General features: G+C 46.0%; 1 protein-coding gene across 3 annotated transcripts; it reads left to right on the forward strand.

Annotated features, from left to right (window-relative positions):
- Positions 1 to 815: 815 nt before the first annotated feature.
- HOXB3 (homeobox B3) lies at positions 816 to 7263 on the forward strand. Of its 3 annotated transcripts, none has more exons than XM_005533517.2 (3): positions 816 to 824; positions 4700 to 5102; positions 6497 to 7263. In XM_005533517.2, exons 2-3 carry the CDS (start codon positions 4700 to 4702, stop codon positions 7261 to 7263), a joined length of 1170 nt encoding a protein of 389 aa, XP_005533574.1. In that variant the 5' UTR covers positions 816 to 824. The 3 variants fall into 3 exon arrangements, with proteins under 3 accessions (XP_005533574.1, XP_087924225.1, XP_087924224.1); XM_088068099.1 differs by lacking the exon at positions 816 to 824 and adding an exon at positions 4088 to 4131 and having other exon boundaries at positions 4591 to 5105; XM_088068098.1 differs by lacking the exon at positions 816 to 824 and adding an exon at positions 4088 to 4131 and having other exon boundaries at positions 4591 to 5102.
- The last annotated feature ends 4228 nt before the right edge of the window (positions 7264 to 11491 follow it).

Raw genomic sequence — 11491 nt, forward strand, 5'->3', positions numbered from 1 at the left:
GAGCCCTTGAACCCCCGCAAAACCAGGCCCAAAGTTCCGCCGAAGTTACTCCGAGTTGTAACCGCTCCGAGCATCGCTGGTGCTTCACCAAAAAAACCCAAAAAAACCAAAAAAAACTAAAAAAACCAAAAAAATCCCCCAAAAAACAAAAAAACCCAAAAAACCCCAAAAAATCCCAAAACCCCCCCCAAAAAACCCAAAACCCCCCCAAAAAACCCAAAAAAAATCCGAGATTTGGGGTTTATTTTTAATTTTGGGGGTCCCCAGAACAGCTCGGAGAGCGCGGGGAGCATCCCCAGCCTGGGGAAGAGGAAGGCGAAGGCTCATTTGCATAAATTGACGCCTAATTGTTCATCACGTGGATCAAAGGGCGCCGCTGCCGCCCGCAATTAGCGGCGCTTCCCACTCGCGCAAAAAATACCAAAAAAAAAAAAAATACAAAATCGGAAAAAAAATTACAAAAATCGGCCTTTTGGGGAGGAAAAAAAATCCTCCCCGCGCTTCCCATCCCCCCCTTTCCTTCATCCCCCCCCTCCTTCATCATCCTTCCACCCCCCAAACCCCCCCCGAGGGGGGGATTTTAATCCCGCTTCTGTTTTGGGGGGGATTCGGTTGTTTTTAGGTTTGAGTTTTGCGTTTCAGCTTTTCTGGGTTTGGTTTATTTTTATTATTTTCTTTTTTTCCCGATTTTTTTTTTTTTAAATTTATTTTATTTTTTTATTTTTTTTTTTTTTTTTCCCTTTTCCTTTTCCTCCCTCCCTCCCTTCTCCTTTCCCTTCTTCCCCTTTGCTAAAGCAGAGGCCATTGTTATCAGTGAGCAGCGCGTACCAGAGGCCAAGTAGAACCCTCAGCCTTTGGCCATTTCAAAAAAAAACCTCCCTCCAACCCCTCCAGATTTTTTATTTTCCCTCCCCCCTTCCTTCCCCTTCCTGCCGGGAAGCATCCCCGATTTTTTATTATTTTTTTTTTTAAAAAAAATATTATTTTCTATTTTAATTTATTTTTTTGGGGGGCTTTCCTTTTCTCTTTTTTTTTTTTTACCCCCGAAAGGAAAACGAGCGAGACAATTTGAGCCGCCGTAAGCGACCGGCCGAACCCCCTCCCCCCCTTTCTATTCCCTTTTTTTTAAAAATTTAATTTATTTCTATAAATTTTTCATATTTTTAACAATCCTTTCCACCCGCCCTCACACCGGATTATCATTATATATATTTTAATATATATATATATATTTTATATATTTTAAATTACATTTTTAACCTTCCCCCAGCGCTTTTACGCCCCCTCTAAAAAAACGTTTCGCCAAAAAAAAAAAAAAAAAGAAAAAAAAGGAGAGAGAAGAGACCAAAAAAAAAAAAAAAAAAAGAAAAAGAAAAAAAAAATCAAAAAAAAAAAAAAGCGGGGAGTAACGGGAGGGGAAGAGGGAGGGAGGGGGGTCACTCCTCGCTTATTGATTGCGTGGATGCTGGATGTGAAAATATATTATGTCTGCCTGTGCTTGGCTCGTCAGAGACTAAGGTAAGCCGGACTCAAATAGGCTATCACTTTGTGAATGGCGGAGTATATGTCCCAATGATTTATGACCATATGACTCCAATCTCGGTTCAAGAAGAGTTCACAAGCTTTAAGCTTCCTTCCACGCAGAGCCGCTTTTGCAAGCCCTCACCCCTCTTCTTCCCCCGGCTTGCTTGATTTGTTTTAATTCCGCCGCCCTCGCCCTCTTATTTTTATTTTTTTTTTTCAATTTTTTTTTTCATACTTTATTTTTATTTTTTTCCGCTTCTCCCCGCGTTGTTTTTTTTTTTTTTTTTTAATTTTTTTTCTCTCGATTTCGTGGGTGTGTGTGGGGATTTGTTGTTTTGGGGTGCGGGAGGAAGGGAAATTTGGGGGGGTGCTCGGTTGTTTTTTTTTTTCCAGGCGGATCCACGGCGTTGGGGGGTTGGAGCTCGCCGGGAGCTCCCGACCTATTGTTGCGATATTTGGGATTATTAATAATCGCAATTAATCGAGGGCTTCTGCGGCTCGGGGAGATGGAGCTGGAGAGGGGGAGGGGAAGGGGAGAGGCGCTGCTTTTCCCCAGGAACGCTCTCAGGTTGGGAATTTCGGATTTTCCAACATGGAGGGGACGCGATTCCAGCAGAATCCTTCCTTTTATCTCCTTCCCCCTCCCCGAGCCCTTCATTTCTGCTTTTTCTACTCATTTTTTTTTTTCCCCCTCCCGGAGCATCCTCATCCTCCCCACCGCCCTCTCTCACCTTTCCCCCACCCCCCACACCCCAATCCGTAATTTATCGTTTTTTATTTCATTCCTTTTTATTTTAAAACCCCCAACACCCCAAATTTTGCCCTTCCAAAGTTACGGGCAAAGAGTTTGTGGGGGAAAAAAACCAAAAGTGAAACTCGGAGAGGGCCGGGGCAGCTCCCGCCCGCTTTTAATTGGAACAGGAGATCATCGAATATTTATTATTCTGCCCGGGATTTTTTTTTTTTTTTTTCCCTTTTTTTTTTTTTTCCTAAGCAATTCCTTGGAGTAAATAATTAGGATTGCGGCCGTCCCCGGCGAAGATAAATGAGCGGCATTTGTGAGGCGCTGAGAGATGAGGTACAAAGCGAAGCTGTGGAAGCCACGAGCGAGGCGAAGGGGGTCGTAAATTTATTTTATGGACGTTTAAAACAACAAGGACACAAAAAAAAATACAGAAAAAAAAAACCCCATCGTGGTTATTTTTAGCTGCTTTCGCCCCAGCCTTGGGTTTGGGGTCGTTTTGTTGATTTTTTGGGGGTTTTTATTTTTCTTTTTTTTTTTTAAAAAAAAAAAAAGAAATATTTTCCAGGCCTTGGAGAAATTCCCACCTCTGCCCCCCCCGGCAGATATTTCCAAACCTATTCATAATAAAGGCGCTGCTGTTTGTTAATTAATTAATTCACGGCTCGGGGAGCGGAGGCTACTTTTTAATAAGACAAATTTATCATGGCCAGGGAGGCGGAGGGGAATAACTCCCAGCCAGGATCTGCGCAGACAATAACGCAGCTCCCAGGAAGATTTTGGGAATGCAGGAAGGATTTTTCCATCAGGATTGGGAAAAAAAAAATTAAAAAAATAAAAACAACAAACCCCGAGCACCTCTGAGGGGTGAAGAGAACGGAGCTTTCCACATAAAAACAGCAGCCCGGGAAAAGAAGGGAGGAAAAAAAATGTTATTTATTATCGAGCTGAGGCTTCTGTTAAAGCCCCGGCACTTAAAAATATCGCGTTGGGCTTTATCTCCGCGGGGTTTGTTTTGTTTTGCTTTGCAGGATGAAAGAGGCCCAGATAAAATTGAATATACAAGAGGTACAATTAAATATACAATGGATATCAATCCCCAAACAAACGCTCCTTGCGGGCTCCGGGCTGCAGAGAGGAGTCTTTGGCTTTTTAAAAAATCCCTCTGATTATTTCCGAGGAGTTTTCACCCTTTTTTTGGGGTTTTTTTGGGGGTGTTTCTACTCTGCCTTTAGGGAGGAGAAAGTTTCCGCTGGGAGGAAAGCGAAAGAGGAAAGAGATGGAGAAAAATAAGGAGAAAAGAGAGAGAATTGGAAAAAAAAAAAAAAGAGGGGAGGTTTCATTTTAAGAAATTTTTGATTTTAAGCTTTGGGATGGTTTTTTTTTATTTTAGACTTTTGGAGCTTGGATTGAGGGAGGGAGGAAGGCTGGAAAATCCAAGGGGTGGAAAGTGAGGAGCAAATGGCCTCGTCAAGTGTTTGTTTTCCGAGAGAGAGAGAGAAAAAAAAAAGGAAAATAACAGCAGCGGTGGGTTTGGAATCGGCACCATCCCAGCGGCAGCTCTGGATTTGGGATGAGAAATACAAAACCCTGCAGGGAAAATAAAAAAAAAAATACGAATTTATTTTCTAAATTCAACCTGTGCTACCAGAGAGAGGGGGAGAGAGACACCCCGAGCAGGGGAAGCGCGATCTTGAATTCTTGTCCCTGCTCGGATCCGCTGGAAATCTCTGCCCTGAATTCCAGAGGCGCTGAGAGTTCCTGCGTAAACAAAAAAAGGGAGCCAAGCGTGCCAGGACGGCGTTACCTGGATTAAAACCACGGATATTCGCTGCTGGCGCCTCAAAACCAAACCAACCCTGGCGGTAAACTTGGGATTTCTGCTGGTGGAAGGATTTTTGGGGGCGTGAGGAGCCGGTTTAAACGGAAATAGCGAGAGTTGAGCGTTCGTGGCCAGCAATTCTGCGCTCTGTGCTGTGATATTTGCGACAATTCGGCTTTTCTCCGGGGCCGGGTGTGTAAACGCGTGTGCGGTTCGCTCCCGCGGGGATTTCCGCGGGGGGATAAACGCGCCCTAAATAAAACGCACGGAGCCAAACCGAGGTGGGGGGGTAAAAAAAACCCATCCCGGCCACCCCCAAACTCCTCCAAATCATCCAAATCATCCCCTGCCCCGTTGGCGGAGCCTCGGGAGGGTGAAATCTGCCGGCGGCATCTGTTCCCCCCGTTCCGCGGGACCCCTATTCATGTCACGGGCCTTTCAGGCCCCAAGATGGATTCCTGGGCCGGGCACTATTATTGTGTGTTTTCTCCTAACCTTTCAGGTCAGCTCCCACCAGACAGCTGGAGAGGGGCCGTCACGTGGCCTCGGGGTGCCAATGTTCTGCCAGAGGGGTGTCAAGACCCTGGTAGCCAAAAAAACCCTCTCGGAAGATGCAGAAGGCCTCGTACTACGACAGCTCCACGCTCTTCGGGGGTTACTCCTACGGCGGCGGCGCCAATGGATTCGGCTACGAGGGTGCTCAGCAGCCTTTCCAAGCCGCTTCCCACATGGAGAACGACTTCCAGAGGTCCGCCTGCTCCCTGCAGTCTCTCGGCAACGCCGCCCCGCACGGCAAAAATAAAGAGCTCAACGGGAGCTGCATGCGGCCCGGTTTGGCCCCGGAGACGCCGGGCTCGCCCAACGCCAACAACGGCGGCGGCAACGGCCAGGCCGGCGGCGGGAAAAGCGCCGCCGGGAAAGCCAATCTCGGAGCCGGCATCTCCAAGCAGATCTTCCCCTGGATGAAGGAGTCGAGGCAGAATTCCAAGCAGAAGAACGGCTCGCCCAGCGCAGGTAGCTCGCCAGGCCTCGGTGACGCGCTCTGCCCTCCCCAGCTCCAAAAGGACGAGGCTAAAAATGGAGAAAAGTATTGATAAACGAGGCCCGAGGATCGCAAAGGGTTGGAGGAATCGGTTTAGGGAAGGTCTAAATTCCCATCTTTGACCCCAGAATTCTACAGAGAGGTCTAAGAATCTCAAATGGTTGGAGAAATGGGTTTAGGGAAGGCCCAAATTCCACTTTTCCCACCCAAAATTCCACAGAGAGGTCTAAGAATCATAAAAGGTTGGAAGAATGGGTTTAGGAAAGGTCTAAATTCCACTTTTCCTGCCCAAAATTCCAGGCAGACGTCTAAGAATCATAAAAGGTTGGAAGAATGGGTTTAGGAAAAGTCCAAATTCCCCTTTTCCCCCAAAAAATTCCAAAGAGAGGTCCAAGAATTACAAAGGCTTGGAGAATGGGTTTAGGGGAGGCCCAAATTCCAATTTTTCAGCCCAGAATTCCACAGAGAGGAAGAAAGAGTTGACGGGTCTGGGTATTTCCCTTGACCGATGCCGGCGCGAGGTCTCAGAAGCAGAGCGGATTTGGTCCCTGGGCAGAGCGGGTTTGTTGGGAGGTGAAGGAATCCCAGGTGATCCTGGGAGATTCCAGAGCGGATCCCGGCCCCGGGCACCGCCCACCCGCTCCCGGTTTATTTCAAACACAACCGCAGAGGGAAACGCGGCCGGGGCGTCGTCCCCAGCCCAGGCTGGACACAAATACGGGGAAAATGCGCTCCCAAGGGCTCATCCCAATCCTAAAATTCTGCTCGGTGCCTTCCCACCCCTCAGAGAGAGCAGATGAGGCACCACATCCATCTTCTCCACGTGTCCCACCACTCCAAGCAGATAAAACCCAAAAATCCAGCCCGGATTTAGCGAAATTTTGGCAAATCCGTTCTCACAAACCTCGTGGTGAACTCTTTACCCACCGCGGACGTAATTCATGGTGTTTACCTCTGGGAAAGGTGGGTGCGGAGGCAAATATTGGTGCTGCACCTGTGTGCAAACCAAACCCTTCCCAACCCCCCGTTAATTGGCCCTGCGCTAATTGGCCCCGCGGCGGCGGCCGCCTCCCCCCCACCCCATCCCGCCAAACGTTATTTTCTGGGAAATTATCCGCTGGAAATAATCGAGCCCTCAATAAATGGCCCTGGAATCCTCTTCTACATGACATGATCAAATTTTCATAAAGCAGGGGCAGCTTTGGAGAACAGAACTCTTAATAAATGACACGGTTATGGAGTGCAGGCTAATGCGGAGGGGCGGGCGGGGTGGGGGGAGAGGAAGGCGAGGATTTATTAAGAACCGACGCATTCAATTTCTGCGTGTAAGTAATTCTCTTTTATTTCATTCCGGGGGCCCCGGCAGAAACCTGCAGCGGCGGCGAGAAAAGCCCCCCGGGCTCCTCGGCCTCCAAGAGGGCGCGCACGGCCTACACCAGCGCTCAGCTGGTGGAGCTGGAGAAGGAATTCCACTTCAACCGCTACCTGTGCCGGCCGCGGCGCGTGGAGATGGCCAACCTGCTGAACCTCAGCGAGCGCCAGATCAAGATCTGGTTCCAGAACCGGAGGATGAAGTACAAAAAGGATCAGAAATCCAAAGGCGTGGGCTCTTCCTCCGGAGGGCCTTCCCCGGCGGGCAGCCCCCCGCAGCCCATGCAGGCCTCGGCGGGGTTCCTCAACGCCTTGCACCCCATGAGCGGCGCCTACGAGGCGCCGTCGCCGCCTTCCTTCAGCAAACCCCACCAAAACGCCTACGCCGTGGCCGCCCCCGGCTACCAAGCGCCCCTCAAGGCTTGCCCCGGCCAGCAGAAATACGCCGGGGCCGCCGGCGCGGCCGAGTACGAGCCGCACGTCCTGCAGGCCAACGGGGTGGCCTACGGCACCGCCGGCGTGCAGGGCAGCCCCGCGTACGGCGCGGGGAACTTTGTGGATTCTCTGCCCGCCTCCGGCCCGTCCCTTTACGGCCTCAACCACCTGCCGCACCACCAGGCCGCCGGTGTGGACTACGGCGGGGCGCCGCCGGGCCAGCCCCACGGACCGTGCGAGAGCCACGCCGCGTACGCGGAGCTCTCCTCGCACCACGCGACTTCTCAGGGCAGAATCCAAGAGGCGCCCAAGCTCACCCACCTGTGAGAGGGGGAGGCCGTCGGGATGGGGGAAGCCAAGGGGAAGTTTGGGTTTCAGGGATGTCGGCGTTGGGTTTCTCTCCGGCCTCGCCGCGGAGGTTTTGGGGTTGTCGCGCTCGGGGTTTTGGGGTTGGCGAAGCACAAAATGCGAGAGTTCGCGGTGGTTTCGGAAGGGAGAAACCTCCTGGGGGTCTCGATGTGAATTTCTTCGGGAACGGGCTCGGGGTGGTTTTGTGGGAATCCCATGGGGTGTCCAAGCCACGTTGGGATGGTCACCGATCGTTCCCAGGCGCTGGGAAGGAGAAGAAGCCGAATTTCGGGGTCTCTGCATCCACGAAACCCCAAAGGGATCCACTGGGAAGCTCCCACCTCCTCCGTGTCCTTCTCCAGATCCAACCGTGCTTTCCTTCCCAGCCTTCAGAGGAGGGCTCGTCCTTTCCCACTGGAAAAGGGATAAATCCAATTCCCCACCGGAAAAGGATAAATCCAATTCCCCACCGGAAAAGGATAAATCCACTTTCCCCACCGGAAAAGGATAAATCCACTTTCCCCACTGGAAAAGGGATAAATCCAATTCCCCACCGGAAAAGGATAAATCCAATTCCCCACCGGAAAAGGATAAATCCACTTTCCCCACCGGAAAAGGATAAATCCACTTTCCCCACCGGAAAAGGATAAATCCACTTTCCCCACTGGAAAAGGGATAAATCCAATTCCCCACCGGAAAAGGATAAATCCACTTTCCCCACTGGAAAAAGGATAAATCCAATTTCCCCACTGGAAAAGGGATAAATCCAATTCCCCACCGGAAAAGGATAAATCCACTTTCCCCACTGGAAAAAGGATAAATCCAATTTCCCCACTGGAAAAGGGATAAATCCAATTCCCCACCGGAAAAGGATAAATCCACTTTCCGCACCAAAAAAGGGATAAATCCAATTTCCCCACTGGAAATGGGATAAATCCGCTTTCTCCACTGGAAATGGGATAAATCCAATTCCCCACCGGGTCCCTTCCCACCGATCGCCCCCAAAACTCCGAATCTCCACACCTGCCGAGGCCGGAGAGCCACGCTCGTCCCTCCAGGCCCTGCTCCCCCTCTCCAAAACAACAACAAGGCAAAATAAAAAAAAGCAAAAAAAAAAAAAAAAAAACGGGATGGAAAAGGTCTGAGCACCACAACAGGACGAGGAAAATTCCGGGGGAACGCCTAAATCCCCCCTTTTTTCCCCCCAACCAAGAATTCCAAAGAGAGGAAGAAAGAATTGACAGGTCTGAATATTTCCCTTCCTTGGTCTAGGATCAATTTCTCCAATTTGGGGAAGGGGTTTTTATTTTTTGTTTTTTTTTTTGGGGGGGGGGATTTTTTTTTTAGGGTTTTAGCAGGAAAAAAAAAACCCCAAATTAGAGAAATCCTGAACTTCTTTCCTCCTCTCCTTTTACGTGAAAACAGGGTATATTTGAACAGAGGGAATGTCCTCCCACGGAAGCAGAAGCCAGGAGATCCCTGGGATTTGTTGATGCTTTCCTGCCTGGACATCTTTGTTGCACTTAGAGTTTACATATAATGGGTATTAAATAATAATAATAATAATTAAAAAATAATTAAAAAAAAAAAAACAACAACTTTGAAGGGCTCTCAGCTCCGTGGAGGCGCCCTTCAGTTAGGTGTGTGTTCTGGTGAACATTCAGATATATTTATTGGTTATAGGCAGTTGAAAATATTTTACTTTTTTTTTTTTAATTTTTAATTTTTTTTTTGGTTGGTTTTTTGGTAATATTTATCCCCGCGAGACGATGTATTTATACGAGGGAAAAACAAGGGAAAAAAGAAACAAGAAAAAAAAACAAAAAAAAAAAGACATAAAAGTAAGTATCAAAGGGATACTTTTTTTTTTTAGTATTTCCTTTAAAAAAAATAACAAAAAATTTTAAAAAATGCAGGAAAAAAACCCAAAAAAAAACCCAAAAAAACCCTCAAAAAAAAGGACGTTGTGCTCCCCTTGTCATTGTACCACGAGCTTATTTTAGTTTATTGTAATTTAGGGAGAAGCAGTAGTTTTATGTTACCTCGGTACTTATGAATAATGTAATTAGTTCTGGAGGCATGAGAGCAGAACCAGACTGTAATTGTTTAGTCCTGAATTAGAAGAATTTCATCGCGAATCCCTCCCCTCCCTCCCCTCCTCTTGGGAGCTCTTTCTTTGTTCTTACAGTAGTTCTTTTCTCTCCTCGCTTCAAGGGTTGTCTGGTGAACAATTCCTGAATAAACTTTCTGCTATGGATTTTATCTCGTCCCTATCCTCGTCGGATTTGGAGGTGGGAAAAGGAAAAAAATAGAATTATCCCACTCCCCCCATAAAAAAAATAAAATTATAAAGGATTTGAGGGGTGAAAATTAAAAAAAAAAAAAATGGAATGGGATGATGGGGAGTAAAGGAAGGGATTGAGAGAGGAGTCCTGGTTTGGGGTGAAATCCTGGGAATTCGGGAGTCCACAAAGAGGGATCACGTGGAGCCAGGGCTGGGCTGCCATTGGAGAGGGAATGAAAACAAAGGAAAAGGGATTAATCATGGAAAAGGAAAAAAATATAAATAAAAACAAGGAGAGAGGGAGGCGGGGGAAAAAAAAAAAAGGAAAATAAAAAATAAAAGGAAAAACGGCCCCAGTGTTTCCATCCCGAGGCCTTGGGAAGTGAAGAGGAATGAAATGGATAATTATTATATGATTAAATTGAAAATTAAATAATCGGATTCTGGCTGAAAGAACGGAGTTCTGGTGAGAAAAATGGGATTATTTCTAAAATACGAGCGTGAGCAACAACACCCAGCCACACCTCCCCGGGCACCCCAAAATTTATTTAAAAAGGGGGAAAAATAAAACCCCAAAAAGCAGAAAATGTGAAAAGGGAGAAGCGAAAGCAGACGGGAGAAGGCCGTGAATAATTTGCTTTTTATGCTCTGAAGCCCTAAGAAAACTTCATTTAAAGCAGCGAGGGGCAATAAAAGTTTTATGGCGCTGGGAAGGGCTTGGAAAAGCTGGGGATGAGGAGGAGGAGGAGGGGAAGGAGAGGGGGATTTGGGAATTTCATTGCGGCCACGAGAAAAGGGTGGAAAAGCTAAAAAAGGGATCAGAAAACCCCCCAAAATAATTAAAAATAAAAAAAAAAGGGGGTGGGTGTTGTAGAAGCAGCGAGTGGGATTTATATTTTGTGTTTTATGTCGTTTATATATTTTATATATTTATATATATTGCATATTTTATATATATATAATATATAAATATGTATTTATAGATATATATTTTATAAAAATATATTATATATTTATATATTATATATAAATATATAATATATTTTATATATAATATTTAAAAATATATATTTTATATTTTTATATCTATGATATATTTATATATTTATAGCCTATATCCTATATCTTATACAGTATATTTTCTATTTTATACATTTATATATATGACATCTTTTATATTTTTATATCTACTATATATTTCATATATATTTATATCCTATATTTTACACAGGATATTTTCTATACCCTATATTTTCTGTAGTATATTTTATATTTTCTACTTTTCTATTTTCTATTTTTGTATTTTCTACTTTCCTATTTTCTATTTTTATATTTTCTACTTTCCTATTTTCTATTTTTATCCCCTACATATTTTTATATTTTATACCCTATATCCTATATTTTTTTTTCAATTTTACACCCTACATACCCTATATTTTTTTTAACCTTTTTATCCCCTATAATTCACCCACCATATTTCTATTTCCTGCACATTTCCCACTTCATTCATTTTATCCACCAGCCAGGATAAATTCAAGAAATTAAAATAAAATAATCCCAACCTTGGAGCTCCAATAAAACTCATCCCAGGGAATTTTCCCACCCATCCCAAGGAACAATTCCCACCTCGAGCCGTGCGATTTAATCCAGATTTAATTAATATTTACAATTAAAACCCACTCTCACAACAAGGGCCGCGATTTCTCTCCTCCCCCTCCCATTCCCAATACTTTATTTTTTTTTTTCCCGGGCGCCATGTTGCGCCAGGGATTCCCAGGAAATGGTTAAAACCAGGGAAAACGGGAAAAAAAAAATTCCAATTCCGGCCGTGACGCGTCCTCCGTGGGCTCCGCTTCCTGCTCGGTTTTAAAGCAGCAGCTCCGGGCCGTTCCCAGCGGGAATTTTGGGGTTTTTCTCTCCTTC

The sequence above is a fragment of the Pseudopodoces humilis genome, chromosome 29 (genome assembly GCF_049639895.1).
Source record: "Pseudopodoces humilis isolate 2021_Gansu_Grassland_sample_001 chromosome 29, ASM4963989v1, whole genome shotgun sequence".
NCBI lineage: Eukaryota > Metazoa > Chordata > Aves > Passeriformes > Paridae > Pseudopodoces > Pseudopodoces humilis.

Excerpts from the sequence above, each read along its gene's own strand:
- HOXB3 (XM_088068099.1), top strand. The coding sequence starts at position 4,700 with ATGCAGAAGGCCTCGTACTACGACAGCTCCACGCTCTTCGGGGGTTAC. Across the intron at positions 5,106-6,496 it reads CGGCTCGCCCAGCGCAGGTA|AAACCTGCAGCGGCGGCGAG; the intron begins GCTCGCCAGGCC and ends GGGCCCCGGCAG.